Raw genomic sequence first — 14,939 nt, forward strand, 5'->3', positions numbered from 1 at the left:
AATGCAACTGCTTTCATAACCTTCTTAAATAACTAGGTAAATTAATGAACTATTGTACTGTAACATGGCAATTCTATTTTTGAACTTGTAATACAGGAAAAAATTTATAGTTGCAAAGACAATGCATTACCAAGCATTTTTAATGACTAACTACACTCCCTTAAAAAAACAACAAGAACAACAACAAAAAACACCAAACAGCCTACTACATATTGAGGGGGGCGGAAATCCAATTTAACAAATATAAAGCTACAAAATTGTACTTTCTTTAGAGGAAGTCGTTTCTCTCAGTTGCCTAATTGTATTTTCAGATGGAAACAATAAAAATTAAAATGCAGCCCTGAGTCATTTCATCTTCAAGTAAAATGGATACAATTATAGTTTCTAAAAACTAGAACCAAAAAAAAAAAATATGTTCACTTGTCACGGAGAAATATAAGTATTTTGTAATATTATATAGGAAACTATGCTAGTACCTGGCACGCAGATATCAAATCTGGAATGGCCTTTGGTGCCATTTAATATTATTTTCTAAGGCAACACAGTCAACTTCAATTACTCACAGACTGACGATTATATCTCATACCATTTACTTAAACTTATCATTGTTCACTATAATTTCCCATCAACATTAAACCGGGATAGAGGAAACTGATGAAATGTCAGTTAACCTTGCTATTTATACATGCTTTGATTAAAATATAAGTTAAAAGTTAATAGCTAATATAGTTTTGAGCTATCATAGATATGAGTTTATGTACAATTTCATTCTCCAATATAAAGTCAATTAATATTACACTGTAGTTTGGCCCTGCTTGTCATTTAAAAAAATGGAAGTTGTAAAAGAAAAATAAATTTTTATATTTTTTCCACAAAAATTCTCAATACAACGTGCATCTTTGTATAACATACTAGTTATATAGTAGATACTGGCCAACATTTTGTTAAAAATAAAAGTTTTCCTGAGAAGTCCAGTTTACATGAACCGCTAACTGCCCACCTCCCCTTTCAATATAAAGAATGTCAGCACCCAAGGATGATCAGCAATGAGAAACGAAGTCCATCTTTCCATCTGAGGCTCTTAGTACCTGTAATTCTATTTTAGCGCAATATTTCCTGAAGGTAGTCTCCAGACCACCAACATATCCAGACCTCATATTCCCTGGCAAAGAATATTTATGTCCTACTAGGTTTCAAAGACCAGTCAAGGCAAGGCAGAGCCTTCTGTAAGTTATGTCACAACAAGATCAGCAAGGGCTACTCTGCTCTTTTCAAGCTCAGAAAAACTGAGTCATAATTTTTTGAAAACTCAATGTAAAGGTTCTCTTCAAGAGAAGCACCACCATCCTCAGCACTTCCACATAATACGAGAGAGCAAATATTAACTAAACGGCTACTCAGGCTAAATGGCCCAAGAAATCACACTTTCAACAACGGGGTAAAGTTTAAAAACCCCAAAAGAAATAAAAGAAAAAGCTATAATAAACTCTGAAAAAAGCAATATTCATTTTTCTGCCTTAGCTTAAACATGATTGCTTTCATTCATTAGTTAAAAAGAAGCCTGGGGAAATTGATACAAATAATCCAAGAAATGCAGTGGAATGCCATGATGTCATGAGAAGACTCTAGAGAATGAGTTTTCTCTGGTTTATATTAACTATCAAATGTTCTGCTAGGGCATAAATCATCTCCTGTCCCACAAACTTTAAAAACAAGTCACAAAATCCACATTAGAATATAAGTTTTTTAATTTTTATAAATAACTTATCCGTTACAAAGATAGTTTTTACCCAGCTAAATCACAAAACCATCAACTCAAGATATCCAAATTACGTTTTATTAATAAAACAAGTAAAAACTGATTTATCAATCTTCACATAGAACTGCAGATGAAGCTGAAAAACAAGGCCTATTTTTAAAACAAAATGCATCAAAGGTAAGGGCTTTGAGTTTATTGTCTAATTAACTAGGATTGTCATAGTTCTTCCCATATACAAGATGCAAAGCCTGGAAGTTAAGGCTTTGACATTCATATAGAATCACCTGTAATAATCCCGTTTATTTAAAAATATTCATTTGCAAACATTTACAGTGGGTGACAGTCTACATTACCTCCTATCTTTTGCTACATTTCAGCACTTCCCTTAGCCCCATTCTAAGCACTGATATATAATTCCATAATTGTTTTTTAAAATGCATACTGTTATTTCTTTTTCTTGATTTCATTTAGTTATATACATTCCTGATCATCTGAATATTTATTTTCCTTATAAAAATATATCATCAAAATAAAGAGATGCTTGAGGTTGCTTCAGTGTTCAAGTTTGCTTGTTTTTCTTTTTTCCAGCTCTTCTTCAGTTGTCCTAAATATGACTAGCCTTGTTTTATAAATATACATGATACTGCCACCAAGTCAGGTTTAGAAACGGACTGCCCCAACAGTAAAGCATTTAAACTTCTCTCCGAAAAAAGGGCTGTAGGTACTGCTGCTGTTGCTGGTTTTGAAACTGTACTTTCCCAATAGTAATCTCTTGTGAGAGTTCTGTGGGACACGAGGCAGATAAAGCAAGCTTAACCTTGTTGCTGTCAGTGGGTTAAAAATATCTTTTGTTTTAAGCTTCCCTGTGGAAGATAAAACACTGTGTTGTGTTACCCACTGCTAAAGTCAGTATATAGTGTGACCTATAGACGTTAAGTCTTGTAATATTTTCTGCAATTCACTGTGCAGCATCTGTATGTCTTCACAGAACATCGGCACTCACGAGGGCAAAGTACAGAATAAGTAGAGGAAAGTTATTTTGTGCATAGTTTCATTTCATTAATGCTTTTTTTATTTTAAGGCATTGCTTCTCTCAGGTAAGGCTTAAAAAGGGACATGATCGTGCTTAATCACTAAAAGGAAAAAAGAAAATTAGTTAACAAAAGACTATTACACTATACATATAGAAATACAAGAAAATAATAAGGAAGAAAAGAAATCACTTAAAGCAGACTTGAGAGATCTGTACAGTAGGAAAAGCTTTGGGATATTTCACTCCATGTTTGTACAGACAATGCGTGCTGCTTTTCTTTTCATCTTTAGACCTTAGATGCTGGCTTCACAGAGTGGAGACGTTTTCAGGGAAGACAAAGACAAGGCCAAGAGTACCACAGATTTGTGAAGTTCTTCCCCTATCCATTGGCACTATATGGCAGCAAACAGTTTTTAAATAGTTAAACCTTGTTCCTTTTCTTCATGTTTGTAGTGTTTCACCGAAAGCTTTAAAAAAAAAAAAAAAAAGCCATTGTTCTATTCCTTCCTCCTGTCAAAATTCAGTAGTGACATGAGGGGAAAAGGTACTGGGAACACCTAGGTATTAATATATTGAGAATTATCCTTAATGGGCTACTGGTAACACTGTACATGGTTAGGCAGTGGGCAACCAAGTCTTTCAGCAGATTACCTTCATGTGATGAATTTCAACTGCCCATGATATTAGACTGAGGTATTATTAGCTCTGTGGGTTGACATTTAACATTAGCACAACACCATCTTGTCACACCTTCAATTTGACAAAATCCTATGTAGCAGTGAAACTTTTCCCCTGATGACAGACTAGTTTCTTGAACTTCAGATGTGGTTTTAGGGAAGATATAGGGCCTCTTGGCTCAGAAATGCCTTGGCATCTCACACTGTTCACAACGGATTAAGGCTGGATGGTTCAAAAAAGTACAGGCAGTACAATTCCACTGAGCCCCCTCATCATCTTCTGTGTCTTGAGTCTTTGGTGTTTTGATGGTGGACCTTTGATCTGTAAGGAAGCAAAAATCACAAAGTCATAAATTACTGGCAACTTTAAACAGTATTTGTACTGCACAGCATGAAACAGCTTGTTAAACAAGTGAAGCATCTAGCTGAAACTGACACACATGCTTGATCCTCACAACCTGTCTCTATCAGGCTGGCACTTCTCTGCTGGGGAAGAGCAACATGTAAATGACATAACCACCTCAATATCTCCTCAAAGGGGAAAAGAGCATCATTTCCCCCAATTTATAGCAGGAGAAAAGGGAAATCAATTCATATGGTAACTAATAGCCAAGATTACCATAATGTCACCTAAGAAGGTGAAAAGGTGTCCAACTACAATGCAATACTGCTAGTGCATTTATGTCTGATTAAAGTTTGAGTTTCATTTCTCACTGAAGTAGTATTTATATTTTTGTTTTCTACCAGGAATGGAAGTTTTTGTTAAATGTTCTCTATCTGAACAACACAAATAAAATATAAAGATGAACTAATTTCTAAAATCTTATTTAACTAAATATCGACAATAGACCTCGGAGGAGTAAATCAGTAGAAAATTTTACCAGACTTTATTTCTCACTTTATTTTAAAATCATATTTATTATGGAACACCAGAAAGACTATTAGATTAAGAGTTGTGAGAATGGAGTTCTACTCCTGGCTCTGCTACTAACTCCTAATTTCTTTGCTCTGTGATCTTAGATAATAAATCATGTATCCTCTACATCTAATCTTTCTTACTTATAAAATAAAGTCACTGCAGCTTTATGAGACCAATGTTCTAGAATGTTTGAATGTACAGAGGTATCTTAAATATAAGGAATAATTATATTCCTTCATGGTTGTGTCTAAGATGAAATTACGTTTATGAAACTACTTTTTTGGGGGAGGGAGGTACTATTATAATTTTAGAATAGTATCCCTACAAATTATTGTGGGGACGTTTCAAGTAAAAGGAGCATGCATTGTTGGATCTCTCCAGTCAAGGTTTATAATTTGTAGTTTCCAAACTATGTTAAAACAATGTATATTAACTTGAAAATTCTACCTGCTCCACGGAGTTGGTAACTAAATGATACCTTTTCTGCTATTTTAAAAGACAAACTATTGTATATAGTAGATGAAAATATCAAGTTTCTATAACAAATTTAAAATAATTAAGTAATGTTTGGTACTTTGTACCCCTTTAGCAGCACTTTACTGTCTGGCGTTAAACATTTTATTGCAAAATTCCCACTTTAAGCATTGGTCAGAAGTTTTTAGGCATCACCACAATTTCTGGCACATGCATGAGCAGCATGGAAGTACTATTTATACAGTAATTTTCTTTAAATTGAATAACTTTAAAACAAATATCTATTTAAGGTTTACCTAAGTAAAAATATTTGAAAAATCAAGGGTCTGACAGTACTAATTAGTACCCCCTAAAACACATTAAAATAAATACAGTTAAAAAAAGTTTGACTTTTTACCATCTACAATTATTTCACACTCCATACTTAGGAACCATTTTATAGCATAATTGTTTTAATCTGGGGATAATCCAGTCTACTTACTAGAATTTTGGTCTCACCGAGGTTAGAAAACATTCCTACCTGGCACATTTTCAGTAAAACCTTGTCTTTCCTTTTTGTTTAACTACAAAGGTTTTTTAGGAAGGCTATTCAATCTATATTAACACTTCAATCTATTATTAAGTGCCAGAATCTTCTTCATTATTTAAGTAATATCTAAGGTATCAATAGAGGACTTAAATTTTTTTAAAATGGAAAAATCTCCAATGGTTTTCTTACATCTGCACAATCTCTTTTGGTACTTAGAATTATGACTCTTATTTATGAGTGTTATTTGGAAACTAAGTAACCACCAGAATTGAAAAAAGAGGAAGTTAGGTTGCACAGGATGACTTGTGATTGCCACACTTCATTTTAGCTGTTAAAAAACCGTGCATTGTCTGTTGGTGGGAATGTAAATTGATACAGCCACTATGGAGAACAGTATGGAGGTTCCTTAAAAAACTAAAAATAGAACTACCATACGACCCAGCAATCCCACTACTGCACATATACCCTGAGAAAACCATAATTCAAAAAGAGTCATGGGATGGGGCTCTTTGGTGGGGCTAATGGCAGACTCTGGGAGGGCTCACGTCAAGGAGTACTTCCCAGAACTTCTGCTGCCAGTGTCCTTGTCCCAGTGGTGAGCCACAGCCACCCCCGACTCTGCAGGAGACCCTCCAACACTAGCAGATAAAGAAACAGAGGCTAAAGACCCGTTAGCAGGAAAGTCAGCACTGGAACTCAGGACTTTTGACTGCAGAGACCACCCACACACTTCCACGTCTTCTGTCTCTCTCAAGGCCCAGCCCTGTCTTCCGAAGAGAGACCGGGTGCTGATAGGGTCTTGGTGCTCTGGCCGGGTGTCAGGCCTGAGCCTCTGAGGTGGGAGAGCCGAGTTCAGGACACTGGACCACCAGAGGCCTCCCAGCCCCATGTAATATCAAACGGCAAAAGCAAGGAAAAACACGCCAAGACACATATTAATCAAACTGTCAAAAATTAAAAACAAAGAAAAAATATTAAAAGCAGCAGGGAAAAGTAACAATTAACATACAAGGGAATCCCCATAAGGTTAGCAGCTGATCTTTCAGCAGAAACTCTGCAAGCCAGAAGGGAGTGGCAGGACATACTTAAACTGATGAAAGGGGAAAACCTACAACCAAGATTACTCTACCCAGCAAGGATCTCATCCAGATTCGACGGAGAAATTAAAACCTTTACAGACAAGCAAAAGCTAAGAGAATTCAGCACCACCAAGCCAGCTCTACAACAAATGCTAAAGGAACTTCTCTAGGCAGGAAACACCAGAGAAGGAAAAGACTTAAAATAACAAACCAAGAAGAATTAAGAAAATGGTAATAGGAACATACATATTGATAACTACCTTAAATGTAAATGGATTAAATGCTCCAACCAAAAGACACAGACTGGCTGAATGCATACAAAAACAAGACCGGTATATATGCTGTCTACAAGAGCCCCACTTCAGACCTAAGGACACATACAGACTGAAAGTGAGGGGATGGAAAAAGATATTCCATGCAAATGGAAATCAAAAGAAAGCTGGAGTAGCAATTCTTATAGCAGACAAAATAGACTTTAAAATAAAGACTATTACAAAAGACAAAGAAGGACACTACATAAGGATCAAGGGATCAATCCAAGAAGAAGATATAACAATTGTAAATATTCATGCACCCAACATAGGAGCACCTTAACATAAGGCAAATGTTAACAGCCACAAAAGGGGAAATCGACAGTAACACAGTCATAGTCGGGGACTTTAACACCTCACTTTCACCAATGGACAGATCATCCAAAATGAAAATAAATAAGGAAACACAAGCTTTAAATGATACATCAAACAAGATGGACTTAATTGATATTTATAGGACATTCCATCCAAAAACAGCAGATTACACTTTCTTCTCAAGTGCTCATGGAACATTCTCCAGGATAGATCATATCTTGGGTCACAAATCAAGCCTTGGTGAATTTAAGAAAATTGAAATCGTATCAAGTATCTTTTCTGACCACAACACTATGAGACTAGATATCAATTACAGGAAAAAATCTGTAAAAAATACAAACACATGGAGGCTAAACAATACACTACTAAATAACCAAGAGATCACTGAAGAAATCAAAGAAGAAATCAAAAAATACCTAGGAACAAATGACAATGAAAACATGACGACCCAAAACCTATGGGATGCAGCAAAAGCAGTTCTAAGAGGGAAGTTTATCGAAATACAATGCTACCTCAAGAAACAAGAAATATCTCAAATAAACAACCTAACCTTACACCTAAAGCAATTAGAGAAAGAACAAAAAACCCCCAAAGTTAGCAGAAGGAAAGAAATCATAAAGATCAGAGCAGAAATAAATGAGAAAGATATGCAGGAAACGATAGCAAAGATCAATAAAACTAAAAGCTGGTTCTTTGAGAAGATAAACAAAATTGATAAACCATTAGCCAGACTCATCAAGAAAAAAAGGGAGAAGACTCAAATCAATAGAATTAGAAATGAAAAAGGAGAAGTAACAACTGACACTGCAGAAACACAAAGGATCATGAGAGATTACTACAAGCAACGCTATGCCAATAAAATGGACAACCTGGAAGAAATGGACAAATTCTTAGAAAAGCACAACCTTCCAAGACTGAACCAGGAAGAAACAGAAAATATAAACAGACCAATCACAGGCACTGAAATTGAAACTGTGATTAAAAATCTTCCAACAAAAGCCCAGGACCAGATGGCTTCACAGGCGAATTCAAATCAAACATTTAGAGAAGAGCTAACACCTATCCTGCTCAAACTCTTCCAAAATATAGCAGAGGGAGGAACACTCCCAAACTCATTCCACGAGGCCACCACCACCCTGCTACTAAAACCAGACAAAGATGCCACAAAAAAAAAAGAAAACTACAGGCCAATATAACTGATGAACATAGATGCAAAAATCCTCAGCAAAATACTGGCAAACAGAATCCAAGAGCACATTAAAAGGATCATACACCACGATCAAGCGGGGTTTACCCCAGGAATGCAAGGATTCTTCAATATACACAAATCAATCAATGTGATAAACCATATTAACAAATTAAAGGAGAAAAACCATATGATCATCTCAATAGATGCAGAAAAAGCTTTTGACAAAATTCAACACCCATTTATGACAAAAACCCTCCAGAAAGTAGGCAGAGAGGGAACTTACCTCAACATAATAAAGGCCATATATGACAAACCCACAGCCAACATCATTCTCAATGGTGAAAAACTGAAACCATTTCCACAAAGATCAGGAACAAGACAAGGTTGCCCACTCTCACCACTATTATTCAACATAGTTTTGGAAGTTTTAGCCATAGCAATCAGAGAAGAAAAAGAAATAAAAGGAATCCAAATCGGAAAAGAAGAAGTAAAATTGTCATTGTTTGAAGATGACATGATACTATACATAGAGAATCCTAAAGATGCTACCAGAAAAATACTAGAGCTAATCAATGAATTTGGTAAAGTAGCAGGATACAAAATTAATGCACAGAAATCTCTTGCATTTCTGTATACTAATGATGAAAAATCTGAAAGAGAAATTAAGGAAACACCCCCATTTAGCATTGCAACAAAAAGAATAAAATACCTAGGAATAAACCTACCTAAGGAGACAAAAGACCTGAATGCAGAAATCTAAGACACTGAAGAAAGAAACTAAAGATGATACAAACAGATGGAGAGATATACCATGTTCTTGGACTGGAAGAATCAACATTGTGAAAATGACTATACTACCCAAAGCAATCTACAGATTCAATGCAATCCCTATCAAACTACATATGGCATTTTTCACAGAACTAGAACAAAAAATTTCACAATTTGTATGGAAACACAAAAGACCCCGAATAGCCAAAGCAATCTTGAGAAAGAAAAACGGAGCTGGAGGAATCAGGCTCCCTGACTTCAGACTATACTACAAAGTGACAGTAAACAAGAGAGTACGGTACTGGCACAAAAGCAGAAATATAGATCAATGGAACAGGAAAGAAAGCCCAGAGATAAACCCGCGCACCTATGGTCACCTTATCTTTGATAAAGGAGGCAAGGATATACAATGGAGAAAAGACAGCCTCTTCAATAAGTGGTGCTGGGAAAACTGGACAGCTACACGTAAAAGAATGAAATTAGAACACTCCCTAACACCATACACAAAAATAAACTCAAAATGAATTAAAGACCTAAATATAAGGTCAGACACTATAAAACCCTTAGAGGGAAATACAGGCAGAACGCTCCATGACATAAATCACAGCAAGATCCGTTTTGACCCACCTCCTAGAGAAACGGAAATAAAAACAAAAATAAACAAATGGGACCTATTGAAACTTAAAAGCTTTTGCACAGCAAAGGAAAACATAAACAAGACAAAAATGGGCAGAAGACCTAAATAGACATTTCTCCAAAGAAGATATACAGATTGCCAACAAACACATGAAAGGATGCTCAACATCACTAATCATTAGAGAAAGGCAAATCAAAACTACAAAGAGGTATCCCCTCACACCGGTCAGAATGGCCATCATCAAAAAATCTACAAAAAATAAATGCTGGAGAGGGTGTGGAGAAAGGGAAACCCTCTTGCACTGTTGGTGGGAATGTAAATTGATACAGCCAGTATGGAGAACAGTATGGAGGTTCCTCAAAAAACTAAAAATAGAACTACCATACAACCCAACCCAGCAATCCCACTACTGGGCATATACCCTGAGAAAACCGTAATTCAAAAAGAGTCATGTACCACAATGTTCACTGCAGCTCTATTTACAATAGCCAGGACATGGAAGCAACCTAAGTGTTCATCGACAGATGAATGGATAAAGAAGATGTGGCACATATATACAATGGAATATTACTCAGCCCTAAAAAGAAACGAAATTGAGTTATTTATAGTGAGGTGGATGGACCTAGAGACTGTCATACAGAATGAAGTTAAGTCAGAAAGAGAAAAACAAATACCGTACGCTAACACATATATATGGGATCTAAAAAAAAAGGAAAAATGGTTATGAAGAACCTAGGGGCAGGACAGGAATAAAGACGCGCAGACGTAGAGAATGGACTTGAGGACACGGGGAGGGGGAAGGGTAAGCTGGGGCAAAGTGAGAGAGTGGCATGGACATATATACACTACCAAATGTAAAATAGATAGCTAGTGGGAAGCAGCTGCATAGCACAGGGAGATCAGCTCGGTGCTTTGTGACCACCTAGAGGGGTGGGATAGGGAGGGTGAAAGGGAGACGCAAGAGGGAGGAGATATGGGGATGTATGTATATGTATAGTTGATTCACTTTGTTATACAGCAGAAACTAACACACCATTGTAAAGCAATTATACTCCAATAAAGCTGTTAAAAAAACAAACAAAAAAACCCCCTGCATTGCGAAGCAGAACTGATTTCAAGAACTAAGTAAACCTCTATAAGTGAAACTAGTACCCCCTATTTTAGCTTTAAGGCAAAAATGACTGATTCTTTATTTCTCCAAAAGTAGCCAGTACACAAGCTTCTATCTTTTGTGCAAAGGTTTTTTTTTGTTTGTTTGTTTTTTAATTAATTAACTTATTTATTTATTTTTGGCTGTGTTGGGTCTTCGTTTCTGTGCAAGGGCTTTCTCTAGTTGCGGCAAGCGGGGGCCACCGTGCAAAGGTTTTAAGTACTGGAGTTTTTCTTTTTCTTTTCTTACTTTTTATCACGGGAGAACAGTGAAATAAACCCTCATGCACTTATCCTGCTTCTACAACTCTCAAGACGAATCTTATTTCATCTATATTCCACCTCCCTCCTAACCTCAACATATAAATACTGGATTATGTCGAAACAAAACAGGATCTTTTTATATGAAAATTTTAGTTTTTGAAAGAGAGTAAAAAGATTGTATTAAGGCAACTCATTTAGAGTCTAAAATACCCACTTTGCTTATTTTAAGAAGCTAGGCTATACCACTGTTTTCTTTATTCCTTTATTCAATTAACATCCAAATAGCATCCAATGTCTGAACACTGGCTTCCCCATGTACTATGCCAAATACTCTAATCTCACTTTTGCTCCTTTGTAGTAAGAGTTCATTACGTTCCAGCTAACGATATTTAAAAACATTTAAATTAAAAAATATGAAGATAAAGCTAGGCCTAATTAAATTATACTTGAACAAAAACGAATGGACAGCACAGGATACTGAATGAGACTACAAAAATTCTTGTAACAAACTAAAAAACTAGTAACATACTTGGTTCTTTCTTATTCCCATTTCTATATGTTTTTTAATGCCTGGAGTAAAAAAACCCACACAAATGTTCCGACATTTCTTAGTTTGGTGTCTATATAGTCTGTGAATATCAGTGATGTAAAAATGATAGTAGGTAATTATTTTAAAAAACCATTCGTCTGAAATTCAGAGTATTTTGATTACAGAGAACTATGCGTAAACTAAATAGGACAGAATACTCATGAAAAATAAACTTTCCTAAGGTGTCTTCCTTAATGTTTGTCTAAAATTTCAAAGAATGCAAGTTTCTGCACCTGGTGATTTTTTTTTTTTGGCCAAGATTTGCTATTTTGGGAGTATATAATGAATCATAAGGACATGCATATTACTTTTCAAGAGCTAAGTACATTACATTTTTGCACCCTCCCCAATTCCCAGCATATAAGTGAAAATAAATATTTTCCGAATGAATCCATCCAAGAATGCCAAAGTTTGAAGCACTTCTAGAGTGGAAGGTTTTCCAAAACCTTGCTTTTCAAAATGCAACAGTTCTCACACTTACTGGACACACTAACCTTTGGGTTTTGGTGGCACAGGACCTACAAATCCAATATTGTCATAAAAGTTATGAATAGCGCTGGGATTAAAATGTGGTCCTGAAATACATAAAAAGTAAGTATATCAATGCTTATAGCTCAAAAATATTAAAAAAATTGTTTAAAAAACCAAATATTTTCTTTCTAAAAAATATCACAGTATAAATAGAAGAAATACTTTTTGCACCTCTAATGTCAAATTACATGTCAGGATTTCAAAAACAGCTGAGATAGGTATAATATAGTACCCATAACAGAGGTCTAAGTGGTAAATTGGGGAAGAAGGCAAAATAATGCCAGTAAGACAGACAGTAACAGAATTAGAACTAGACCCCTGTTCTATGTGACAAGATAACTTAAAATTTAACAATTTAAAATACAATTTTAACATGGTCTTAAGCAACTACATAGCTTGGCTTCAAGTAAGTATAAAAACCTTGTACTAATGTAATACAATGCTTCAGATTTTAAACAAAAGGAACAAGTTCAAGAATTATAGTTTCTAGACTGGCACTAACTTCCTTTTTCTCTCCAAAGTTAAATTATGGCATTTTCAATGAATGTTTCAAGATAAACAGCTTACTTACTAAAATAAAACAAATCATCTTTCAATTTAATGGATTTTGGCACATACTAAGAAGTATGATTAAGGGCTTATTTTTTGGCTTCTTCCCTTTCCTGTCTTTTCCGTTTTATACATTTCTATTATTTCTAAACTTTAGAATTAGGTTTAAGTTATAAATATTCCTTTTAGTTGTCTATGGAACTGAATTGTAAACATTCTTTTGTTCTACAATAAGCAGTTATTGCTCGTCAATAATAGCTCAAGTATAATAAACTATCATTGTCCTAAAAATATATAAACCGTATTTTTATTTTCTTCTGTATTTTAGCAATTAAGAAAGTACCATTAGGGTGGCGGTGCCTTTTAAATTATGTTCTTAAAAGCATAATTCTTGAAAGGGAAAAAGAAAAAAGGTATATGAGGTTCGTACATTTTAATCTCAATAAATATTGTAACAGATTATACTAATACATAACAGCAATACTTTTGACAATACAGCCAGACACACTAATCACTGTCTTCCCTTAACACATGACTAAAGGGGATTTGAAGGCTATACAATGTATCAAATTACTCCTCAACCAAATACATAACTTTGGGGGGGAGTGGAGAGTGAGCAAAAACAAAAATCCAAGTAGCACTATATGGCTCCAAAGTCAAATCGGAAACAGTAAGATTACAATTGATAAGTCTGTTTTTAGCCGTGGGAAAAGAGTTGGTAAAAATGAATTTCAGCTGAGTATGCATTGAACTTTACCTCGGGCTTGAAAAAGATCAATTTCTTTGGTTAAGCAGTCAATGTCAATCTGGAGTTGTCTATTACAACTTCTCAACTGCTGCATTTCTTCGAGCTGAAAAATAATTCCAAGTGAGAAGGATCTACATTGAACTCTTGTGTTATTAGCTAAGAAAGAGTGAAGTTTTGCAGGGGGAGGTAAGGACAGAGAAAGAAGTATGAATTAAGAGCATTTCTAGAAAACAAGATCAAGCTTTTATACTTAGGACAGATTGCCTATTCTCATGCTCAAGCATAGCACTCACAACAGTTAGAGAAAGAAAGACTTACTGAAGGTATTTGGGATATGGAATTTGATCTTTTCAGACGCCTTCGAGTTAGATTATTTTCCATTTCATTGACCTCAGATTTTAGTTTATCCAGCTTTTTCTTTTGAATCTCAAGTTCTCTTTGAAGTCGTTCCATTCTGGCCTTCTGATGTACCAAAAGAGCTGCAATACATATTAGTAAATATGAGGACCCACCCAGTTTAGTCAATTAACCTTTAAACAGCCTTGGGAAAAAAAACCAAATGACTACTTCTGTGACAAACAAGAGGCTGCCAAGAATCCCAAAGATAACAATAACACAAAATATTGTGAGTTAAACGTTTAAAATTTCAAAATTTTTTACTTGAAAATTATTTTAATTATTTAAGCATACAAATGTCACTCATTTTTTTGGGGGGGGAGGTTTTAATAAGGCCAATGACAGCATTTTTGCCTATAACCACTCAAAAGGTCTAGCAGAGTCAATTAACCTACTTACTATTTAGTTCAAATTTGACCCCTTGAAAGGATAAGCCCCTCTACTCCAAAAAGTCTGACATGTTTGGACTATACATAAGGTATCCTAATATAGACATGTTATAGATATTTTAGAAGGGAACATGAGTTAGGTTAAATCCATTTTGATGTATACAACAAATAAAACTGATTTCAATTCGCATGAATGTTAACATTAAATTCCTCAAACTGCAAATTAAAAACAATACCATTCAGATAAATCAAACACATTTTCTTATACTGCAATTACATTTTGTGAAAATATTTTCCTAAGATTTCCTAAGGAAAGAAAATAAGCAATCAATCTTGTCGCATGAATGATGAATTGCTTGGGAAACCTTATTAAACCATAAAAATTGGTGTATGTTCTTGCCATCTCTGGACAATGTGAGCTTCACTTCTTAGGACACTGGACTGGTAGTGAAGATACCTGAATAGACTTCTATTAAAAGGCAGCTTGGGATGATTCTACCATGAGAAAACAGGCAGATTTGGGAAAATACAATAAATAACCTCTAAAAATGAAAAACAGTAATAAAATGAAAAAGTCAAGTTGATTAAACAGATTAGATTAATGCTAAACAGTCATCATCAATCAAACTCAAAT

At 35.0% G+C, this 14,939-nt stretch overlaps 1 protein-coding gene across 5 annotated transcripts in view; it reads right to left on the reverse strand.

Annotated features, from left to right (window-relative positions):
• Window positions 1-1,782: 1,782 nt before the first annotated feature.
• The window catches only part of TAB2 (TGF-beta activated kinase 1 (MAP3K7) binding protein 2), an 85,097-nt gene continuing 71,940 nt past the window's right edge, over window positions 1,783-14,939 (reverse strand). For 3 of the 5 annotated variants that reach the window (XM_061207436.1, XM_061207435.1, XM_061207434.1), the window contains 4 exons: window positions 13,839-13,999; window positions 13,530-13,623; window positions 12,187-12,267; window positions 1,783-3,791 (listed from right to left, as the gene is read on the reverse strand). In XM_061207436.1, coding sequence (XP_061063419.1) covers window positions 3,649-3,791; window positions 12,187-12,267; window positions 13,530-13,623; window positions 13,839-13,999 — 479 coding nt within the window. In that variant the 3' untranslated portion in view covers window positions 1,783-3,648. The remainder of the gene's footprint in view (window positions 3,792-12,186; window positions 12,268-13,529; window positions 13,624-13,838; window positions 14,000-14,939) is intronic. The other 2 variants (XR_009702951.1, XM_061207437.1) reach the window with 2 other exon arrangements.

Source organism: Eubalaena glacialis, chromosome 12, assembly GCF_028564815.1.
Source record: "Eubalaena glacialis isolate mEubGla1 chromosome 12, mEubGla1.1.hap2.+ XY, whole genome shotgun sequence".
NCBI lineage: Eukaryota > Metazoa > Chordata > Mammalia > Artiodactyla > Balaenidae > Eubalaena > Eubalaena glacialis.